The 17,437-nt window shown below is 39.9% G+C and overlaps 1 protein-coding gene across 2 annotated transcripts in view; it reads left to right on the top strand.

The window, feature by feature from the left end:
- fbxl17 (F-box and leucine-rich repeat protein 17) overlaps positions 1-17,437 on the top strand; it is a 706,116-nt gene that overhangs the window by 3,839 nt on the left and 684,840 nt on the right. For both annotated transcript variants that reach the window (XM_059969495.1, XM_059969496.1), the window contains exon 2: positions 7,616-8,307. In XM_059969495.1, coding sequence (XP_059825478.1) covers positions 7,651-8,307 — 657 coding nt within the window. In that variant the 5' untranslated portion in view covers positions 7,616-7,650. The remainder of the gene's footprint in view (positions 1-7,615; positions 8,308-17,437) is intronic.

Below are 17,437 nucleotides of genomic sequence, written 5' to 3'. Positions count from 1 at the left end.
TGGGTATAGCTTGTTCTGACGTGCAGGTCTTCAGTGCTGCATCAGGTGTGATGTTCAGTTCCATAACATTTGCTGTATGCAGTGTTCTTAGATGTATCTTTATGGTATGGGATACAGTGCCTTGTAAAAGTATTTAGCTCCCAATCCTTTGTTCACTTAAGTGAGTATTACAGCCAGGGATTTTGATAAATTTAATTGAGAAATTTTATTTGTGAATCACATGCTGCTGTTTTTTAACAGCAGAGCTCAAAAAACAGGGAAAATTATAAAGCATAAAAAGCTAAAAATTCACGAATTGAAATGTCAGTATTTCAAAAGTATTCATACCCCTTTACTCAGTACTTAGCTGAACCACCTCTTGCAGTTATTACAGTCAGTAGTCTTTTTGTACAAGTCTCTATTAGCTTTGCACAATGTGATGGAGCAAGATTTGCCCATACCTCCTTGCAGAATTGCTCAAGCTGTGCCAGGTTAGTTGTGGAGCGGTGGAAGACGGCAATTTTGAGGTCTTGTTCGATTGGGTTAAGGTCAGGACCCTGACTGACCCACTCAAGGACATCAACTTTCTTCATTTGAAGCCATTCCATGGTTGCTCTGGCAGTATGCTTTGGGTTATCATCCTGCTGGAAGACAAACTTCCTCCCTAGTGTAAGCTTTCTGGCAGAGGCTAGCAGGTTTTTATCCAGGATCTCTCTGTATTTAGCAGCATTGATCTTCCCATTCATCCTGACCAGATTTCCAGTCCCTGCTACTGAAAAGCATCCTCATAGCATGATGCCTTCTCCACCATACTTTATAGTAAGGATGGTGTTACCTGGCTGATGAGCAGTATTATATTTACGCCGCATATACCGTTTAGTGTTGAGGCCAAAAAAATATTACTTTAGTCTCATCTGACCACAAGACCTTCTTCCACATCTTCACAGTATCTTGTCAGTGACACTTTGCAAAGTCTTTATAGGCAAGGATATGTTTTTTTTTGTTAACCAGAGCTTCTTCCTTGTCACTTTTCCATAAATATCCTTTTTTGTGCAAGGTCTTAGAGATAGCACAGCCATGAACTTAATCTCCATTTGCAGCCACTGACTTCCGCAGCTCACTCAGAGTGACTGTCTTACAAGTCTTACATCACAGTAGCCTGTCTTACAAGTTCTCAGGTGACTAAGTTTAGAGGCCCAGCCTGACCTAGGCGGTGTGGCAGTGGTTTTATATTTTTTCCACTTTTTTTGATGGACTACACTGAGCTCCGAGTTACATTCAGTTTCTTTGAGATGGTCTTGTACCCTTCCCCAGATGTGTGCTTCCCTATTACCATTTCCCTGACTTGCTTTGAATGCTCTTGTTTTGGTTTGGCCTGTTGAAAATCTACCATACTGTTGAACCTTGTGGAGAGAGAGGATATTTATTTTGGTGATCCTCCAATTTTCTACATTAACAAATTGGGTGAATTGGGACCACATCTGGTGAGACTGAATCATTCTGCAATGGGAAAGGAGTCTGCCAAGGCTGCATCCTTTCTCCACACCTTTTTAACATCTACACTGAGATGATCATGAGACTGGCAATTCCAGACAACACTGGCATTAAAATAGAGGGAAGAACCATCAGTAACTTGAGATATGCAGATGACACAGCCCTGCTAGCCACAACAGAAGACCCACATACACTACTCAATAATGTTGCAAAAGTCTCTGCTGAATTTGGATTGCTGATAAATGGCAAAAAGACTAAAGCTATGGTGATAAGCAAAACTGCAATTCAAGCTCACATCTACATCGGAAACTACAAGATCGAACAAGTGTCCTCTTATATACCTTGGTGCAGAACTAAATGACACAAAGGCAGCAAGGAAGTAAAGCGAAGGCTAGCAATGGGACGCACAAGCACTACCAGACTCTGGAACATCTGGAAAGATAGATCTGTGAGCACTGACAGCAAGATATGCCTCCTCTGGAGTCTTATCTGGCCAGTAGCCCTATATGGCTGTGAAACAAGGGCCCTAAAAGCAGCAGATGAAAAGAAGTTGACAGCATATGAGATGTGGACATACAGACGGATCCTCAGGGTGTCATACATTGAAAGGAGATCCAACAATTTCATCCTAGAAAAGATTGGCACGAAACCAATACTTCTGGAAAGTGTTATCCAAAGGAAACTTCACTATTTTGGACACATCTCAAGAACTGATGACACACTGGAACGCACTGTGCTTGAAGGCAGAGTAGAAGGAAGCCGCTCCCGAGGCAGACAGAGGACAACCTGATCGACAATGTCAAGAAGTGGACCAGCCTCACTGCCAGAGGTGCAAGAGGTTTGACTGCAGACAGATCGTAGTGGAAGAAAGTGATCGCTGAGGCTCTGGCAGAGTATGGCACATGATGATGATGGTAAGGTAATATACAGAAGTGCACCTGAGGAAAGTTAAAGTAGTCATTACAAATGGGATGAATACTTTTTCAGCCACAGTTTTGATTTCTAATTTTAGTAAATTCTTGACAGGGTTTGGAGTTTTTCTTTGTATTTGACATGCACAATATTTTATAGATTAGCTCAAAAATCCTACTTTAATATACAGTCGGCACTCCTTATTCGCGGGGGATTGGTTCTGAGAACCCTCGCGGATACTCAAGTCCCTTATTTAGCGGACTAGTGAGGTGGTCTTTAGGACCCAGTGGAACCCCAGACTTTATTTAACTTGTGTCAGTGTGGTGGTCTTTAGGACCCAGTGCAGCTCTGAATCCGCAGTGTTTCTGTTCACGAAAATGATCACGATTGAAAATAAAGTGGAAGTAATAAAGTGATCGGAAAGAGGTGAAACGCCATTGGTCATTGGAAAAGCATTAGGCTACAGTCGGTCAACGATCGGAACAATTTTAAAAGATAAAGTGAGAATAATGGAGCATGTGAAAGGCCCTGCCCTGATGAAAGCTACAATTATTACTAAGCAACGCGGTGGTTTAATTATTGAAATACATGCGTTTCTTAAGTGTTCTACATGCATAGGAAGGTAAAGTGTATACTATATACAAAGACAAATGTTTGACTAACTGATGCTAAATAATACCGGATGTACCTGTTAAGACTTCAAATCTGACTTAAAGATGGACTCAGAAACAGAACTCATTCATATCCCGGGGACTGCCTGTACTTTTAAATTATCTCTAGATTACTTATAGTACCTAATACAATGTAATTGCTATGTAAATAGTTGTTATACTGAATTGTTTAGGGAATAATGACAAGAAAAAATGGTCTGTACATGCTCAAATAACTTACGGGTTTTCCCGATCCACGCATGCAGAACCTGCGGACAAGGAGGTCTGACTATTTTAAATTTAGAATGTGTTACAGTAAAATGTGAAAATAATTGTGGTGGCTAAATATTTTTTAAAGGCACTCGGTACAGATAGTAGACTTTTGGATCTGTAATTTGCAAGGGAATGCAGGGAAGTTGAGCTTCATTCTTCCACAATAAATATCTAACAATTTAGAGGTTATAGAGGAATTAAGAGGCGTGGCTTGGAGTCAGCAGCTTTTTACATATAATTATTGTCACCTTGAAGGGATCTAAGTGAGAGCCAAGAGCAAAACCTTAGATCATTGTCTGTTTTTAGCATTAATATATTGAAAGAGTTTCCTCAAGGTTGTCATAGCTGGGATTGGTATTGAGGATAAGCTGCTACTACCTATTAAATGTTATCAATGGCGTGCATCTCAAATAGCCTCTGCCAACCAAGTCCAGCTCCTGACCTTAGCTACTAGGCCCTGCAGAAACATTTCTACTGACATGAGGAGGAGTAAAGACAGGTTACTGGTGCCTTTAAACCAGTCAGTTTGGGCAGATGGAGCTCATTAGCTGTAGTTGGCAGCCCATCTAAGAGAAGGAAAACTGATCTCAAACCTCTGCTGCCTTGCAGCTGTAGCCACTCATGGGGAAGGCTTCAGGAGTAAATCCTGGGGAATTATCTGGACCTGGAGTCCCTAAAGCACTCCTACATTGAGTTCAACACTGATTGGCAACTCCTGCGACGCTGCTGGTGCCACATTATATTGGTCTCTGCCATTCCTTTGGATTCATCAGCTGTGCGGAGAGGGATGTCTGCTACATGGGCACCAGCTTAGTCTCCATACCTTAGTGTCCTGGCTTGCGTATCACGTAGATAGATGGGACAAACATTTGACAATGGAGGGCCTCAGCAATAATGAAATACCATCATAGTCAAAATAAATGTCTTAGTTACTTATGGGCAACCTTTTTTGAGTGGGAGCGGCCAAAACTAGAGATGTGTTAGGGATAGATACAAGTACCTGTGACAGAACTTGTTTGAAAATTCGGTTTTAATTACAAGAGTCATGGCATTGTTGTGCACCTTTATTCCACCTGCAACAGGCAGAATTTCCCAATGGCCAACCATTTTAATTCCACTTCCCAGTCCCGTTCTGAGATGTTGGTCCATGTTCTCCTCTACCGCCATGATGAGACCACTCTCAGGTTGGAGGAGCAGATTCTGTCTGGGTAACCTCCAACCTACTAGCTTGAACATCAATTTCTCTAATTTATGGTAATTTCTTTCCCCCTCCCCTTTTTCCATTCCCCATTCTTGCTCCCCTCTGAGACATTGATATTTGATGTCCATATAATGAGCCAATAGGCCTGTTTCTGTACTGTATCTCTCCATGACCATATCTGGATGAAAGAGTATACATATGACATACTACATTTTATCATGCATATATTTCCTTTGTTCTTATGTTCTGTGTATGCTTCTTCAACAGATTTGGCTCTGCTTAAATATTGGTTAAAACTTTTTAAACAATGAAATTCATCTAACAATAAGCCTTGCAAAAATATCTAGTATTTGGATTGTTTCAAAGTTATTTTTGATGGCAATATGCAATACTTGGTGTAAGTTTCAGATTTCCATTCAGCAATAGATAACATTCTATTCACCTGTCCTGAATGTCAGGCAAGCAGTCTGGACCAGATGACTGTAGAGGGTAGTGAGAGATGGTGATGACATGTCGTTATTGTATACATACTGATGAGTATTCAGTTGTTGAGAGGAGGAGCATTTACTGTAAATTCCGGACTATAAGCCGCTACTTTGAACACTGCGGCCTATACTACGGTGCGGTTAATGCATGTTTTTTTTCATGCCGTCAAAAACATTTTGCCTCGTAACAGTAGATAAAATTGATGAGTAGTTCACAGAGGTCCAATGAAATTGTACGATAAATCAAGCGCACTTTCACAATTAAATTATTGTAAATCAGTCATTTGTACTCACCCTCATCAACATGGAAAACACTCGAAGAAAAGCATATGATGCAGCTTTTAAGTTAAAGGCGATCAATCTGGCGGTTGAAGAAGGAAATCGAGCTGCTGCACATAATCTTGGCATAAATAAATCGATGTTGAGACGGTGGAGACGCCAGCGTGAAGAACTGAGTTAATGCAAAAAGACAACAAAAGCTTTCAGAGGTAATCATAGCAGATGGCCTGAACTTGAAAACTTTCTTGAAGACTGGGTTAACACACAGAGAGCAGGCGGCCACGGTGTTTCCACCATGCAGATCAGACTGAAGGTTAAAGCAATCGCCACCAAAATGAAAATCGAAGATTTTAGAGGTGGGCCATCGTGGTGTTTTAGATTTATGAGACGAAAAGGCCTGTCCGTCAGGGTACGCACGACCCTATGTCAGCAGCTCCCTCCTGACCACGAGGAACAACTTGCTAACTTCCGCACATTCACTCAAACAAAGATAGCGGAGAATTCCATCGGGCCAGATGATATCATAAATATGGATGAAGTACCTTTGACGTTTGACCTGCCTCTCACTCGGACTGTTAATAAAAAAGGTGACTCGTCCATCACACTGAAAACAAGTGGCCATGAGAGAACACATTTTACTTGTGTTCTGAGCTGCACAGCATCCGGATGAAAGCTTCCACTGATGGTTATTTTTTAAGCGGCTGACAATGAAAGTTCAGTGAAAGCTGCCATTAAGAGTACAAACTCAATTCCAGCTGTGATTCCTGGGGGCACCACGAAGCATTTGCAGCCACTGAACATCAGCGTGAACCGGGCATTTAAAGTGGCGCTGCGCGTTGAGTGGGAGGCTTGGATGACGAGCGGCGAGAAATCCTTTACCAAAACAGGACACATGCGAAGAGCATCTTTAACTCAAGTCTGCCAGTGGATCCTAAATGCGTGGAGCGGTGTCACAACTTCCACCATCACCAGCGGGTTTCGAAAGGCTGGACTGCTGCGTGATGAAGAGGACCGCGTGCGCTCAAGTGAGAGCGACAATGAAGAGACTGAAGTGAATGACAAGATCCTGAGGTTTTATTTAATTCGGACACTGAAGGACTTTGATGGTTTTAGTGCGCAGGAGGAAGATGAAGAAGGCGATCAATAACTTTTCCTGGTAGGCTGCAGTATATATATTTTTTTTACCAGTCGTTAGGAGATATTGGAATGTTGTTCGTGCACTGTTCAGTAAAAAAGTATACGCAACGTAATTTGTGTGTTACCGATACGTATGTATATTTAAAAGTAGCTGTGTTACAGGCACTGTTCGAAAAAAAGCATTTGCAATATATATTTGTTTATGTTACCATACGGATTTAATTAAAAGTTAAAAAATCCTCACGTGTAATATCTTTCTGTGTAAATATCTCATATTACAACGTGGGACACCTGCGGCTTAAAATCCGGTGCGGCTTGTACAAGTACAAAATTGATTTTCTTTCTAAAATTAGAGCGTGCGGCTTTTAATCAGGTGCGCTCTGTAGTCCGGAATCTACAGTAACTAAAAGTTTAACTAGTTAAACTAAAACTATTTGAGATGCATTGCTTCTGCTGTTCCAAAATGCAGTTGAAATAAATTGTTTCTCTTTTGTATAAAGGCAAGTTGTGAGGCTTTATGGATGCAATTAAATATTGATAATGTAACTTGTTTTTAGTCTTGAACTACAGGTTGCCCAATTTCAAGTTTGTTCTGACTCAGTTTTGTATCTCTGGAAATATTTTCAGACTATTAAACAAAAGTTCAATATAGAAGATTTGATCTTGAATAAAATAGTCGTGTTGAGACTGTGAAAAATGGACGTTAACAAACATTTGATTATACAAAATAGAATTTTGAACCAATTTATAAAATAAAACTTAATCCTATGACTTCATTTTCTATAATTTACAATTAAAATTAGCTGTAAATCAAGCCTTTCCTTCAATTTTTAGATAGCTGTCAACTTCTGTGCAACAGAAATTTTGCAGTATCAGTGAACTTCAAAATGTTTGAGTTACCTATCCTTTATGTAATAGGGTTACATAGGGTGATTTTAAATTATGCTATAAATTTATGCTGGAATTAAGTGAATTATAAATGTACTTGTATTATTATTAAAGTGCATTGCAGTCTGTGTTTTTCATTACACTAGCAGAATGCTAATCCATACAGTTCACTAAAGAGGAATGTACAACATTCTTTCACCCATGAATCACTTGTCACTTTCAAAATGGTGATTTGAAGTTAAATGTGCAGTTGAATTATCTCTATAGATCTGTTCACATAATATTTTGCTTTACACTTATTTTCTTTTCTTTTATAGAAGTTTCATATTGGAGAACGTTCTGAGTCTTCTATATGGGCCATTTTCTTTCAAAAAATGGTAAACGTATGAAGAAACGAAGACGGAAAGTCAGGAAAAACTGCTTTCTTCGTGGGCCTTGTATGCTGTGTTTCATTGTTCACAATACTTCTGCTATTGATGAGGATCAGCTTGAAAGTGCATCCAAACTAGCAGAAAGATACACTGCATTGACTACTACAGAAGAGTGTGCTAAATTTCTTCTCTCTCCAAAAGAACTTAGTATCTGGGAAGAACAGGGTAAAAGTTTACTTTCCAGTGTTCCAGCAAAACTTATTGGGCCACCTCTTTTTAGGACAGTCTGTTCAGACTATTCCGAGATGCCTGTTTGCAAACGTAAATGTGCTGGGGTACAAGCTTGTACACCTTGCAAACTACCTCGTTCTGCAGTTGGAAGAATTCCAGAGACTGGTTTAAAGAATGACATAGCACAGTGTCCTGTGTCTGTATGTACTTTGCCTACATCCACAGCAGAATGCGCAAACATGGGACGTGATGGGAACATAGGTGACAGTTCATCTCTTCTCCAGCATCCATTATCCTCATTAGGATCTGAAGACAGTGAAATAATTCCTCAAGAAAATCTTAAAGATTTAAGAATGGAATCTGAACCACCGAATATTAATGAGCTTCCGTCCTCTATACTACTTAAGGTGAGGCAAATAACCATACAGGATATTACTTATGACATGAAATAATGTAGTATCATTTACACAGAAACAAATTTGATTTGTTAGCAAGTTTAAAAAGTTGTCTACTAGCCATTTACAAAGAATTATGTGGGGGGGGGGGGGAATGGTTAAATTCCTTGACCAGCTTCATCTTTGTTTCTGACCTTGTGTTTACTTGGCTACAAAGCTATGATTTCTATCCAAGTCAGTGGAATAACTTTTACTTGATATTAATATTGTTCCTATATTACTGCACATTCTATCAATATTGTTTGCAGATTACCAAAGCCATTCTGAGCATTGTAAACTCTAGAATATTGTAATCTGCCTTGCTCAGTAGATATACTAAGATTAATATTCAAATAGTTTTAACATACCTTGGCAATATTTTGCTTTTATTCTTGGTCAGTAGAAACTATTTGCCTAAAGAGTACAATTTGCTTTTGAGAAGTAAATTTGATAACTATAACTTTGGAATTGTTAACCAATATCTTTGTTACGTATGGTATATGCATTTTTGAGAAACTCTTTCAACAACTTGAAACCCATACCCGTATTCCAACTGTCACTTCGTTTCAAAAAAACAAGGCAAATTTCTTTGATTCAATTTCTTTGTTTCTTCTTCTTTTGTGTGTTTGCATTTCCCCCAGCAGATTGTTTTAAGACTTGGGTTGATCTCTTCTGAATTAATTAAAGAAAATGCATTAACCGAGACAAAAGCCTTTGAAGTGATTGGACAGGAAGTAGCTGTGGGATGATGGTTGTGATGGTTACCATCTACCAAAGTTAGGAGGAGGAGATGGAGAATATGAAAAGGGGTACAAATGGGTCAAGAAAGTGGTAGATGAATTGTGACTACAAAATATGGTTGTGCAGGATGATTTGGGAATTCAAGTGTCCTCATGAGAATATTCAAACTACAGGTCATAGTTTCAGATTAAGGTATCACCTATTTCTGGCAGATGAGAATTTTTTTTCTGAAAATCATGAATCTCAGATTTCTCTAAGGTAGAGAGACATTTAAATTACACTGTATCTGAGCATAAGGAAAGAGTTGAAAAAAACGATGGTGAAGTCAAGACTGGGTTAGTCTGCTTCCATTTCTTATTAATTTGGAGCCTCTGCTCCAAAATTCAAAGTTTTGATATTATTGCAATCATTCTGATTTGCTTAACAATCCTTCAGTAGTAATAGATTAATGTTGAAAATATGTTCTAGATATAGAAGTTGTATAGCCCAAGTACAAACCTGTTTTGTATAAAAGTCATCAGGAAGCACAGACTAAAGTCGTCATTTTGTGAACCGTTTTGTTAACTGTGTGATCATCTTTGGTTTGCTGTGTGATCAACTTGCTGCTTCATGACTGATTTAATGTACCATCCAACAGTGCCTTTACTTCATTTGATTTTTTGCTGAAACCCAAATCCATGCCTTTTGTATCTTGACTTATTATTCTAATACGCTCTGCTTGTTTTTTCCTTTCTCTGTTATGAAATACATGGGAATATCCAGTAGGTGAAGCAGCATTTGTGGAGAGAAAAATAAGAGTTGACTTTTCAGTTTGATTGCTTTTAGCAGAGCATTTTTGTGTGAACTTGATCATCCAAAACATGGCTGCCAGTTTTCTAATTGTATGAAGTCATGTTTGCTTAAACCCACCATACTTGCTGACCATTGGTGGCTTACGGTTAAGCAATCCATTGATATATTTATCATATTTATTTGATCTCTTCTGTGGTCTTGTCCATTCGTAGGTCTTTACTTTTCTCCAGAGCTACTGAGACCTCTTCACACTCCAGCAATTTTAACTCCTTGATTACCTTTGAATTAAATTGCTTCACTTTTGGCAGATATAACTTCACATTCAAAGGCCTGAAGCTTTGGAATTTGTTTCTGCAATCTCTCTGGCTCTCTTTTCTTGCTTAATATACTTTGTCCAAGTTTTTGGTTCTATGTCCTAATTTCCCCTTGTGGCACAGTAACAGACATCATGTGGTAATACACCATGAATCACCTTGTGCTTCTGCGTCAGATGTTCTATATAAAACTCAGTTGCTGAAGTTTGAAGTATTGCACTTAAGGCATTATTGGAATTACTGATTTTCTTTCTCTTTGCATCATGGATCTCAGGATAGTGTTCGATTTGAGAAAAAAAAATTCATTTATGTGTAATTGCTCACCTGAGTTATAGTACTGTACCTGTGAAAGCTAATAGGGATTTCAATAGTTTTTCAGAGGCAGTTAATAACTTGTTGTTCCTTTCCGCATCTTGTGGTACATTGGCAGAAACCTTGCCGTTTCTTTAGCTTTTGTCTGTTTTTAACAAGGCCGAGTTGCTAGCTCAACACTCAACCCAGCATGGATGGAAAGCGTGCAAGGAACTGGCTAAATTCACATCCAAAGTCTGCTGCAGATAGTACTACACCACCGGCCAGCTATTCAATAACTGTAACATATGCAAAATGCTGGAGGAATTCAGTAGGCCTAGCAGTATCTATGAAAGGAATAAAGAATTGATGTTTCCAGTCTTGTCCCGAAACATCAATCAGTACTTCTTTCCATAGATGCTGCCTGACTTGCTAAGTTCCTCCAGCATTTTGTGTGGTACTCTAGATTTCTCGCATCTGCAGAATCTCTTCTGTTTAGCATTTAATAGCTGTTAACAATTAACATTTAGTGTTACTTATTTTAAAAATGTTTAAGATAGATAAAATTTTCATAAACATTTAAATAATTTGAAACTAAACACATAATCTTAGTATAATAATTTTGCCTTTTGCTTGATGGCTCTAGCTCAAAAATGTGGCTTGAAGCTAATATGTGATGCAAGACCAGATTTCAGTAGCATAGCACAACAGATGCCATTTGTTTGGGTTATTTAGAACATCCACATGCGTGGAGTTCTGAGATTTGCTACCATTTTAAAGGCTAAAGGTCATCTTTTCCAGCTCAATGCATGGTGTGAATTAAGCTTGATTGAGAAAGCAAACAAATTTAAGAGTTGTCAGTTGTTCTGTGAATGCTATTGTACAAAACATCCATTTATGTGATCAGATAGATTTTCATCGAAGTTAAAACTTTATTTTCTCAAGGTCTCACATTCTGTCTGGCTTTCTTTTGAGTGGTTTTTTCAGCTTAGAAGAAATGGCTGAAGCATAAATGGATAATTATTGTAATGCGCATAAGGTGAAGGGGCTGAAATGCTTAGGGGGAAAAAAATCAGTACTTCTGCTCTCGATCGACACACGTATTTCCGATTGTGAAGTCAATGTCCTAAAATACAGAGATGTAGAGAGGCTGGCCATGGTGTGTTGAAAGGAATTGTGTCATGTCTCTTTTGTTACCATTCCCATATATGCTTCTGAAACACTCATCCATGCCTTTTATTAGATTCATTACTGTTCCATCTGTTTTGGTGACCTAATCTGGCACTAAATCTGCCTAAATTCATTAAATTCCAAGTTGGTCTTGTTGAGTTCTCTGCTCTTCCAGTTCTGGCCTTTTGCAGCATGATTTAATTTGGTCCATTATTAGCAGAACTTTTGAGTCTCATTTGAGAAATTGATGTAATTTTCAGCTGACCTTTCCTCTGAGTTAAATTGGAGGCCTGAGATTTTTGTGAAGAATTTCCTTTGATATATTGTACTAAAGCACAATGCAATTTGAAAAAAAAACTAATCTTGCTTTCTGCATTTATAGAGCACTTGATGAGATAACACTTAGAATGACTATTGTATGCAGATTTTGACTTCCTGTCCAAGGAAAGCTCTACTTGCAACAGAGAAAATGCAGTGAAGATTCAGCAGGTTGAGACCTTAGACTGGGGTGATACATTGTCTGATGAGGAGTGATTGGATAGAGGAGGGTTAGAGATTGGATAGAGGAGGATGCCAGAGAGTGGATTCAACAGTGGCTGGATGGGAGATGCCAGAGAGTAGTGGTGGATAATTGTTTATCGGGATGGAGGCCGGTGACTAGCGGGGTGCCTCAGGGATCTGTTTTGGGCCCAATGTTGTTTGTAATATACATAAATGATCTGGATGATGGGGTGGTAAATTGGATTAGTAAGTATGCCGATGATACTAAAGTAGGAGGTGTTGTGGATAATGAGGTGGGTTTTCAAAGCTTGCAGGGAGATTTATGTCGGTTAGAAGAATGGGCTGAACGTTGGCAGATGGAGTTTAATGCTGAGAAGTGTGAGGTTCTACATTTTGGCAGGAATAATCCAAATAGAACATACAGAGTAAATGGTAGGGCATTGAGGAATGCAGAGGAACAGAGAGATCTAGGAATAACAGTGCATAGTTCCCTGAAGGTGGAGTCTCATGTAGATAGGGTGGTGAAGAGGGCTTTTGGAACGCTGGCCTTTATAAATCAAAGCATTGAGTACAGAAGTTGGGATGTAATGCTAAAGTTGTACAAGGCATTGGTAAGGCCAAATTTGGAATATTGTGTGCAGTTCTGGTCACCGAATTATAGGGAAGATATCAATAAATTAGAGAGAGTGCAGAGACGATTTACTAGGATGTTACCTGGGTTTCAGCAATTAAGTTACAGAGAAAGGTTGAACAAGTTAGGTCTCTATTCATTGGAGCGTAGAAGGTTGAGGGGGGATTTGATCGAGGTATTTAAAATTTTGAGAGGGATAGATAGAGTTGACGTGAACAGGCTGTTTCCATTGAGAGTAGGGGAGATTCAAGCTAGAGGACATGATTTGAGAGTTAGGGGGCAGAAGTTTAAGGGAAACACGAGGGGGTATTTCTTTACTCAAAGAGTGATAGCTGTGTGGAATGAGCTTCCTGTAGAAGTAGTAGAGGCCAGTTCAGTTGTGTCATTTAAGGTAAAATTGGATAGGTATATGGACAGGAAAGGAGTGGAGGGTTATGGGCTGAGTGCGGGTAGGTGGGACTAGGTGAGATTAAGGGTTCGGCACGGACTAGGAGGGCCAAGATGGCCTGTTTCCGTGCTGTGATTGTTATATGGTTATATGGTTATACTCTGTGTTTAGAAGAATGAGGAATGATTCTAATGAAAAATGAAGAATTCCTACAGGCCTTGAGGGTTTGATGTCATGATGATGTTTCACCTAGGTGGCATGTCCCAGAGACATAATCTCAAAGTTCAGGTCTGTGGGAAGAAGTTTTATTTTCGGAAGGCGAGTGAATCTTTGGGTTTCTCCACTCAAAAGCTTTGGAGGCTGAGTTGCAGAGTATAAACAAGAAATCAAAAGACACTTAGTATTAAAGAAAGCAAGGGTTACAGGGTTAGAACAGAAAAAGTCAGCCATGATCCTGTATTGAGCTTGGCATGAGGGTCAAATGTTTTATTCCTTATGTTAAAATGCCATGGGTATAATGATAGCTTTTCATTTGTACGTTTTATGTGCTAACACTTTGGAATTTTCTTTTCAAGAAATTGAATAGTATTATAGTTGGTCTAGAAGATTCTATAGTTTATAATGAGGTGGTAAATGTGCTAGATTTTCCATAATGATTGATCTGATTGTAACAGCTTAATTCTGCTGGGATCTCCAGGTAACCTGAGGCATAAGTGAGTTTGCAACAACCTTAGAAGAAAAATCTAGCTTTAGAAATGTTGCAAGGTTGAGTATTGTGCATAGGGCATGAATTCCCTTCTGAAGAATGCTGGGCTATTTGAATATGTAAATCAGAATGGCAGAAAAGGTATTAGGTTATGGCGGGCTCTTAAAATTTTTTTTATATTGATTCCATCCTTGCTTGTGAAGATTGACAAAAGGTTAAGTGTAGCAGTACTAAAACATTATTAATATGTTCATTTAAAAATAGCTTTTTCCTGCCTTGACTGCAGGACCTTATTTAAAATAAAATTTTTTATGTTGCGTATGTTTAGATATATGGTGGATTCTGGTTAATTTGGATTATTCGGAACCAGTACATTTTGGCTCAGTTGAGCAGCTACCTCAATGAACTGAAGCTTCGTGGAAGTAGTTAAAAAGGTATAAAAAGACAAATTTGTTGTTTGAACTGAGTAATAATTTATATATTTAAATGAAGTACAGAACAAATTAGAACATTTTACCAGTACTACCACAATGCTATAAAACTGCGTATTGGTTCCTAATAGTTACGGACAGATGAATTCATCCAGTGCCGTGTTCTTTTGATTGGCTGTAAGTGAACAAAATCAGTGCAGACACCTAGTGCAGATAATGGACTGCCTTCATACAATGCTTTTGACAATTGCATCTTCCAAATCTTTATTTACATTTAACATTCAAGATGATTGTTGATCCTTTCAAGTTCTTCATAGTTCCTAACTTGAAGTAATGAAATTGTTTTGTTTTACTCTTTGCTATTTGTGGCATCTCCAAGTCTACTTGCTTGAATTTGCAGTGAGCAATCAATTCTGAATTGTCTTACTGCTTATTGCTCACCAACTGTCAGTGACAAAAATCACATATAATGCTGGAGGAACTCAGTAGATCAGGCAGCATTTATGGAAATAAATACATTTTGATTTCTATGGGTGCCGCCTGACCTGCTGAGTTTCTCTAGCAATTTTCATGTGTTGCTTTGGACTTCCAGCATCTGTAGGCTTTCTTGTGTTAGTGACAAAATATCACTGCTTTTTGAACAGAAACACATGAAATTGATGCTATTTAAAAACTGTTCACCCTAATCACGGTGTAGTGGCTAATGACCACTCAAGTGCGCACAACTGACTCCAGTTAGAAACTGCTCGGCAACAGTCTCCTGTCACAATTATGAGGCATAGAGTCCCAAATAAGTAAAGGGAATTGGGACCCGTATCTCAGGAAGGATGTGTTGTCATTGGAGAGAGTCCAGAGGAGGTTCACAAGGATGATTCTGGTAATGAAGGAATTAACATATGAGGAGCATTTTGCAGCTTTGGGCCTGTACTCACTGGAACTTAGAAGAATGCAGGGTGGGGGGGGGGCATGGTGAGATTTCATTGACACCTTCTGAATATTGAAAGGACTAGATAAAGTGGATGTGGAGAGGATGTTTCCTCTGGTGGGGGATATCTAGAACTAGAGGGCACAGCCTCAAAATTGATTGATGACGTTTTAGAACAGAGGTAAGGAGGAATTTTTTTAGCCAGAGTGTAGTGAATCTGTGGAATGCTATGCCACAGACTGCGGTGGAGGCCAAGTCGATGAATATTAAAAGCGGAAGCTGATAGTTTCCTGATTGGTCAGGGTATCAAAGGATATGCGAGAGGGCAGGTGTATGGTATTGAGGGGGATTTGGGATCAGCCATAATGGAATTGCCTAATTCTGATTCTATGTCTTAAGGTCTTATGGTCAAATGGAATCTCAGCTATTTTGTCCATTAGTTTTTGTTCTTTAGAGTTGTCTCAAATAAACGGCGACCCTGATTAACTGATGGCCCAGTTAACCAGAATCGACTATATTTCTGTTGATGTTGTAAATGTTCAGAAATTTCAGATTGTAATGCAGAAAAATAGGAGGTGCAGCGAACTTGGGTTTCAAAATTCATGCATGTAACTCTTGCTTCGGCTCGTGGCTTAATGTAGGGGTGATAACCACGGCCCGGCCAAACTTAAAAAATCTCGTTTGGGTGGATACTATGCGATATGTCCCCTGTTACAAATTAGTACCCCAAAATAACAAACAGTAAACCATCTGCGATTAACAATTAAGCTTTATAGTTCTTACTTTGACTGTATGGTTAGTAAAGAAATGAAAAAAGATAAGGGCCCAGTCTTATTAAACAGTCTGTGGCACAAAGTTGGAGTTCACTGATAAGTCGATCATTCACCATCGACCTCCTCCGATTGTCGCTGCCCTTCAGACCCTCGCTCCGAGTCCACCCTGGCAGGTGGTTACCAAATCACTCCATTCACATCTTCTCTCCTCATCTCTCCCTGGCAAAAGCCCGTGAAAAACCTCCTTGCAGATTCACAAGACAGAACAACAAAATCCTGTTTGGCTAACATGCATAGCACAGTCCTGTTATCTCCAGCCATAACCTATACATTGCTGCTACAGAGAAACAGTTACCTCAGCAGTGAACATTACAGAGAAGTCAGTACAGCGCATGACACTCTTTCTCCCCCCCCCCCACCAAATTTAGTCATGTCCTCATGACATTGAGATAATTCGCCAACCCTTCCTGCAAAACACAAAGCCCAATCCAGGTGCAAAAGGCAATGACATAGCTCCCCAAAACAGTAGAGATCACGCCCTGTTCCCCAGGTGCTACATAGGCCAACCTATGCGGTGGTTTCCTAATTCTCTGAGACCTCCATACCTTCTCACCTAACTCTTCAGGCTCAGAGGCTACTGGGGATACTTCTGGTTTACCTGGCGAGTCCTCCCCTGACCTGTCACTCATGCCACCCTGCAACTCGGAGCCCTCTGTCCCATGTCCAGGTCCTGCTGTAACTCAGGTTGCCCATAGATAGGGCCCCCCCCCCCCCACTTCACCTGACTCAGCGGGAGAAGGGTTGGGAGTCTCTTCCTCAATCCCTGGGGAGTTAGCGAAAGGCAGCATGTACCACACATCCAGGTCCTCATCCTCTGAATCAGTATCCCTCTCAGGTGAGGGCCGGCCTAAACTCAACTGTTGGGGGTCTGGTAGTCCCCCCGCGTTTCCGAAGAGTCCTTTTACTAGGTGTAGGCTCCAAGTCAGGCTCTGGATCTACCTGCACCTCTTGACCCAGGGGCAACAGCTGGTTCCAATGGAGAATCTTGACAGGCTCATTCCCATCCTCTGATTTCACCTGGAAAGCTGGTAGGTTTGGCATCTGACTCTCCACTACATAGGGCGTAGCTGCCCAGCGGTCAGCCAACTTATGCTTTCCAGGTAGTCCCAAAATATTCCTTATGAGGACTCTATCTCCCTCAAGGAGCTGGGACAGCCTCACTTTTTGATCATACCTTCTCTTATTCCCTTGATTCTGATGGGCAGCCGTGACCCCAGCTAATTCATAATCTCTTTTTTAACTGTCTTCTCATGTCAGACACATACTTCAAATAAGTCTTTGGTGGTAAGTCACCCTCCAAACCAAAGGTCGGTGGGCAACCTTGCCTTGCACTGAAACATCAGATAACATGGCGAGTACCCAGTAGCTTCATTTCACGTA

The sequence above is a fragment of the Hypanus sabinus genome, chromosome 5, assembly GCF_030144855.1.
Source record: "Hypanus sabinus isolate sHypSab1 chromosome 5, sHypSab1.hap1, whole genome shotgun sequence".
Taxonomy (NCBI): Eukaryota; Metazoa; Chordata; class Chondrichthyes; order Myliobatiformes; family Dasyatidae; genus Hypanus; species Hypanus sabinus.
The sequence above is the reverse complement of the archived record's forward strand: the minus strand, read 5'-3'. Positions and strand labels throughout refer to the sequence as shown.